The 7,071-nt window shown below is 35.7% G+C and overlaps 1 protein-coding gene across 1 annotated transcript; it reads right to left on the bottom strand.

Annotated features, from left to right (window-relative positions):
* Nucleotides 1–316: 316 nt before the first annotated feature.
* On the bottom strand, nucleotides 317–7,071 carry LOC121220183 (cycloartenol synthase 2). The gene is made up of 18 exons (XM_041099459.1): nucleotides 6,491–7,071; nucleotides 5,485–5,670; nucleotides 5,206–5,295; nucleotides 4,874–5,068; nucleotides 4,679–4,763; nucleotides 4,410–4,576; nucleotides 3,876–4,064; nucleotides 3,492–3,605; nucleotides 3,082–3,204; nucleotides 2,868–2,990; nucleotides 2,704–2,802; nucleotides 2,484–2,540; nucleotides 2,288–2,334; nucleotides 2,042–2,185; nucleotides 1,750–1,927; nucleotides 1,176–1,256; nucleotides 822–905; nucleotides 317–729 (listed from the first exon to the last, which is right to left on the bottom strand). The coding sequence occupies exons 1-18, from the start codon at nucleotides 6,686–6,688 to the stop codon at nucleotides 607–609; spliced, it is 2,283 nt and encodes a 760-aa protein (XP_040955393.1). The 5' UTR covers nucleotides 6,689–7,071; the 3' UTR covers nucleotides 317–606.

Here is a 7,071-nt window from a genome sequence, read left to right on the forward strand (position 1 = left end):
CTGAAAACTAATTTCAACCGAGATTAAAAATTTGTAATTCTTCAGATCGAATTGAATGTTATTTTCTATTTTATTTATAATTAATTTTAATTTTTTATGATGTAAAAATAGATATTTTATATTTAAACTAGTAAAAATAATTTAAAAATTCTATATAAGAATATATATTTTTAAAAAATCATATAAAAACTATTGATTATTCTTTATTTACTTAAAAAAAATTAGAAATCTAACAAGCACAAAATAAAATTCATTTTGTCAAAACAAACCTAAAGTTTCAAAATCTAAAATTAATATAAAAAAACTAAGAGCCGAATTGAATCGAATTATAATGGATTGTTCACAAAATCTCAAAAAAGACGGACCAAACCGATCTCACCTCTAAATGTAAGTTACCTATATTTAAAATCTATTATTTAGCTACAGAAATCACTGCAATGTCTTTAATATGAACCCCCAATCTAGCTAACCCCATTGGTGTCCTTTGTGTTCCACACAAGGATTGTTGCTAAAGCAACTTTTACCATAAACTAAAAAGCACCAGCATCGATTAACAATGGTGAACATATAATAGCAGTAGCAACAACTATAGTTATTACCATTGTTCTACGACGTTGTCCGCAGCTGCAACACTCGAGTCCGATATTCGCCTAATGCCCAAATAGGGAAAATGCTGCGATACGCGGAGTAACTGATCATACAATTCCTGTTGAACACTCCCATAATTTCCTGCAGGTAAAGAGTTATAGGAATTCAATCAAAGCGTATGTGTTGTTTAAGATGAAAATTGTCGGTACTGGTGCTGTCGTGAAATTGTTTACCTGTTGCGGGAAATCACCGTCCTCCATTTGGGAATTTATCAAATATTTAGCTCCTTTGTGGAGTGGTGTTGGATCTCTCTCGGCCTGTTCAAGTAAGTTTTTAATGGAAATAATGAAAATTTGAAAGTTGAAACTTCGGAATCGATAGACAGATGCGTGCATTTCTGGACTAATACATGCAGGCTCATAAATTACTGATTTAAAATGATTCAAAATTTTCATGACTTGCTGTTACGAATACGTAGGAAAGGTTCCAAGGTTCCACATTAAGTGCCACTCAAGAAGACGGCACCGTAGTGGCATAGTGCTGTCCCAAAATTTAAAAGATTTTGCACTAGAAAATGACTGTTTTACCTGCCCAGCATCAATTAGAGCCAACATAGCCCAGCCAGTGTTTACCATATGTGGTTTGTTGCCCTCAACATTTGAGTAAACCTGTACGGGGGAGCATTTAATATGTTGTAAACAATATACTGAAACATAATTGAGTTCGAGATGTGTGAATATGTTTTAGAAGGAAATGATGACGATAGTGTTTAGCTACTATTTTAATAGGACTAGGATGCAAGTTTTGGATATTCCAAGTATTTAGAGGGTCCTTGAAGGTTGTATCCCCATGGTTGTGTCCGAAAATATGTCAAACACAGGTACTTCAAGAAAAACGAGTTGGAGAAACATAAGTTAGCTATTAAGCTAGTTAGAGGATAAGAAATGGCTTATACACAGCAAAAGACATCTGATGTTAGATCCAAACCATGTATTTAAAGGAAGCTCCTACTTAGGAGCATAAGGGCCCAACCTAGACATAATAAAATAAAATATTATACAAAGTTTACTCTAAATGAGAACCGAGATTATAAATGCAGAGGTTTCGTATATGTTTGAGTAGAAATTAAGGACTATCACAGGGTAGGTTAATAAACCTAACCTTGTTTTGACATGAAAGATAACTTTCTCCCCAGCCACCTGAGGGGAGCTGTTTGGACAGCAGAAAATTGCAGGCCTTCTGGATACTAGACGAGTTATTGAAGTTCTTTCTGGCAGCCACCAATCCTTTCACTCCAAACCATGTACCATAGGTGAAGCAAACACCCCACGAGCCGTACCTAATTGGATAGTATAAATAACTTGAATTGAGCTCGAAGCTAGGGATAAGGATGGAGTTGAAACACTGTAAAGCTTCTTATAAACATTTATTTCAGAGAAAGTTAGGGCCAAACCATGAACCATCTGGGGATTGTATATTTTCAATGAATTTAGTCGCCTTTTTGATACATAGGTCTATTTCCTCTTGACGATGCCCAGGGTGTGACTTTCTAAAAGATACCAAAGCTTGAATTGCAGCTGAGGTACATTCCACATAACTGAACAGCCATCATAATCGATATTAAACAACATACTTCAAGCCCAAAAATACAAGGAAAAGAAAATATAGAAAGTATTAAACTTGAGTACTGGAATCTTACCTATAGTCAATAACAATATCACCAAATGTTTCTGCGGGGTTGATCAGCTGTAAACAAAACATCATACAGTGAGCTAAAAAGAAATATTGCACTATGTATTCTACAGCTTACCATTAAAGCGGGTATAATATGGAAAATATAAAATGAAGTAAAAATATAGTTGAAAAATAGTGGCATAAATAGTGCCAAGGGATACCTCCAACCAAGGGTATGATCTTGTGAGCTCATATGTTGCAAAACCACCGTCTCCATTCTGCAAAGATACAAAAACTAGATTATGAATAATCAATGGTGATCTCATATAAAATGAAGTAAAAATATAGTTAAAACATTTAATGGTTTATTAAACACCACCTTAGTGACCGTGGTGCATATGTATTCGTCTATAAATAGATTGTAACCAGAAAATGAATTACCTGAAGTGAAAGAATAACATTTACAGCATCATATAATCGTTTTGCTTCCAACGGTTCTCCAACGATTTCTGGGGGTATTTTTGATAATAAAAGAACAGCCTGGAGGAACATAAAATGTTAAGAAAACATAAGAAGGAAAAGTCTCTGAATTCAGAACCACTTACTTTTAATCCCTCAGCTGTACAATCCGAAATGGGCCATCCATGATCTGCAGTTGAAAAAGGCCAAGCACCTTTGGAAATGTGACGGTACCAAAAGTTAAGATCCCCAGGGCAATCTTCTAGAACCTGCAAAACAGTGAAAAGAAGAGATAAAATGTACAATAGTAAGCAGTCTCCCAAATGAATAAACTCCAATATATTTCCAAAGCATAAACACCTGTGTGTTCCGTAAGTACATGTTTGCTTTCCTCAAAGTTGAGCTGTACTCTTCAGTAAGGTTGGTTGAAAGAATTGCTTGAACTGCAAAGGCAGTGTCCCATAGTTGACTTCCATTGTAACCCTGCAACAAGTTCATTATGCCCACAGTAAATGGTCATTAAGATCTTGCACAAAGGCAGTACAAAAGTAAAACCCAAAACATAGACAATTACAGTGCATAGATTCGCAAAACATTATTTATAAAGCAGAAATTATATTTTCCCAATGAAACGGAAGCAGCAGCTATGCATTAATGTTGTTTCATCTGTTAAAAATACCTTAATACCACTAATCTTGTAAGTAAATTTTCATTGCCAACTGATGGCCAAGGCTATTATCAACTAAATAAAGGAAAAGGTGTATACTCACCTGCATTTTCATGCCATCTTCAGCAACCCATAGGTAATCATAAAGTCTTGGAAGATGCAACTTGAACGCCTCTGAATTTGGGTCTTCCACCCAACAGCAAAGCATGTTTAACACCTATGATCAGCGAAATATATATCCCAAAGGCAAAAATATATAATTAGATAAGCAAATAAAAATTACAGAATGATTGCATGGGCTGCATTTTGTAGAGTAACCACATCACAAGCATTATTACAAATATAAGAGTTAACTAAAAAATGAATAGAAACTGCATGGTAACCTGAATTCTGAAAGACTCAGACACACTGGAGAACCAAATGGACGTGCGTAGCTCTTTTAATACTTTTTTTTTTCAGATTTATGAGTTTGTTTTTCTTTGCATACCTTGTTTACAGGCCCAATGCAGATATAACGAGTATTTTCGTCTTCATAGTGTATGTGCTCTATTGCAGTTTGGAGAGCCTTTTCTCTCAACTTCTTTCCGGGCCAACACATCAGAATAGGTTCAACAATCTTGTGAAGGGATGCCCAAAGAATATCCTGCACCAATGGGTGAGGGTAGTACAAATCTTCCTGCAAAAGAAAGCAATAGGTTCGTGATATTAAATCAAAATCAACAAGAACATCAAGGGTGAACTGTTCAACACTCTACTGAGAGTACTAATGAGAAAAACCTATGGTCCCTATGATTCTTGTTAACTGGTGTCATCAGCAATGGCTAGCTAAGTTCAAAATTAGTTGTGCCCTTATATGTAGGTAATGGACATCTAGTTATGCCAATTAATTCCAGATTGAAAGCTTAACATAGAAAAAGAGCTCAAGTTGTCACTCCAATTACTGCATGGCTATCTAAGATCATTTATAGAAGTATCTACATGTTAGAGGCAGAGCATTTATATAAGTATCAATTTCACTAACCTTTGCACATGCATTCCGTGCTCGATTCCAATCTATCTCATGGTATGGGATAGTATAAAGCTCCTTCCTCAAAGCCAAAACTGTTGGTGTGATAGGGCCAACAAACCTCTTTCCATATAAATAAGACATAGGCAAATAGACCATCCGGCAGTGACACCACATCCTTCCTGTCATCAAGGTAAAAGAACACTTATTTATTCTCTTTGAGAGAGATCTGGTAAGAATACAAATTCAAAAAAACTTCAAGATGGAAATGAAGGGACAAGAACCTGGATGAACTGGAAGCATATAAGGAAGAAGCCATATCTCAGGGGGCAAAGGATTATTTCCAGACCATTCAAAGGCTCCAAGCACCTGTTGTCACCAAGCAATGCATGCAACTAGTATCAAACTGATGCCCATGACAATAGAAAAAACACTGAATCAAACGCTGAAATCAGCATAGAAAGGGCTAGGTTCTGAACTGAAAGCCACATTTTCCCCCATGATGTTATTTCAGTAGCACCACCATGATTCAAAATCCAATCTCTTCCTCTCTCCATTGCCCCCTTCCCATCATTAGGTCCTTCACCAAGCAATCTTAAAGTCACATAACTCAATGCAGTACCAAACATCGTACTTGGGCCCTCAATGTGTAAGCCCCACCCGCCGTCTTCATTCTGCAATTGCATATGCATAACCATAGTTAAAAATTTACAACCTAAGCACAAGAATGAAATAGAAGCAAAATGCTCGCCAAAAACTTAAGGTGCTATTAAACATGCCAAAAGTGCAACATAAAAGATAATTTAATTGCCTGATGATTATAGAGATAACGTGACATCTCCTTTTTATGCTCTTCTGATAAGACCGCATTCAGTGCCCCAGTAATAGACAGAGTAATAACCTGATGCATCACAAGAACAAAACAAAAATATACATGAAGACTATATAATTGTTTCTTTTAAAATCATAATAGCTATTTTAATAACAAGATTTTGGTAAAGCAAGCCGAAAACTTTTGACAACCATGTAAGACAATGTAAGTCAAACTGATATTATCAGGAATATCTTCCATTGAAATATCAGCACTTACCAAGCCAGGCATAAGAAACATTGGACCTCCATAATCACCTGGCCAATGCCCATCATGGGCCTGGACAGATGAATGAAAACTTATAGCTCTCCGTAATGTATTGGTGACCATCTCTTCTGTAACATTTTCTGATTCCCCAACTTTGACCGGAGGTAAAACCACTGGTAGTGGATTCTCCTTGGAAAACTGTATTATGGGGGAAAAAGAGATCAAATAATGAAATGAATAACTAAAGAACGTTATACATAATTTGTAAATACAAGCAGAAATATAACAGTCCAAATAACAGTACAGAATCAGGAGAGCTAGGAAAAGGTTCTACCATAAAACTGAAAGCAAAAGACAGAGGTGATATTTGAGGATTAAAATTGTATTAACTGCACCATTAATAAAAGAGAACTGCTACAAAAAGCTTCCATTATATAATATCAACAGAGGGAATGACTGTAAAAATGATTAATAAAATTTATCTTCTCAGGAAATTAAAAAAAAAATACTAAACATCCATTCCTAACAAAAACTTCACATGGTGACAATAATCTTACTACAAATTCATCAACAATTGGAGAAGTAGACTCCATGTAATTATGCATTTCCTATAAATTCTGTCCAGCCCGAGAGGCGTGAAATACTCAACGCTAATAGCAGCAAATCTTAAACTCAAAGTTCAGACCTATCTGATAACCAATTGATGATACATGAACCTAGCACTACAAAAAACACTGTTTCGGGAAGTAATAGTTTTTCAAGATTAAGCCAATGAACTAAGTTATTACCAAAAAGTTATAGGAAAAAGGAGACACAATTAATCAAAATATCAGCTATTACCCAAATATAGCAAAAAGTAAGTTGAGCAATGAATGAGAAACAGTGGAAGTTTTCAGTAATGCGAACAAACACATTGCTATTGTTGTTTTATTGTAATTAACAACGATGGAAATCATGGAAAGTAACAGAACATGCATAAGGGGAAAAAACTGAGAATGAAGAATGTATATCGATATACCTGAAAGCGCATAAGTAGATCTGAGCTATGCTTCTTTCGAAACCTGTTCTCGGTGAAGTTGAGACGAGCTTTCTCGATCTCCATTAATTCCTCAGGAGATCCAAGGTTGGGATCGAACTCCCAAATCTGTCTCCCAACGTGATTGTTCACTGTTCTCAGCCATGGATTCCCTCCTTCCGCGATTTTCAGCTTCCACATTTTTAACTTTTTTTTCTCTATAAATTCAAAATCCAAAGGTTGAGCAGATTCACAGAGAAAGCCAAATGGAAAATGAGTACTGCGCGGCGAACTAGAACTGAAAGTGGCGATGCGAACAGTGACAGTCTTATATATAAATAATATTCAAAATTCAAAATATTGAAAGAAAGAGAGAGAAACAGAGAGACGTGTCGTCGTGTTCCGCAGCTATTGCCCTGTCATCTGATACCAGAAGCGACAAACACTAACACCATTGGCCTTCAAATACCTCTCTCTCTCTCTCACACACACACACACATTTATATATATACCATATTGTACAGAGATATTTGTATCATATTGAATACATTTTTAAAAAACAAATTAGCTAGCATGACTATTTT

The sequence above is a fragment of the Gossypium hirsutum genome, chromosome D08 (assembly GCF_007990345.1).
Source record: "Gossypium hirsutum isolate 1008001.06 chromosome D08, Gossypium_hirsutum_v2.1, whole genome shotgun sequence".
Classification (NCBI taxonomy): domain Eukaryota; kingdom Viridiplantae; phylum Streptophyta; class Magnoliopsida; order Malvales; family Malvaceae; genus Gossypium; species Gossypium hirsutum.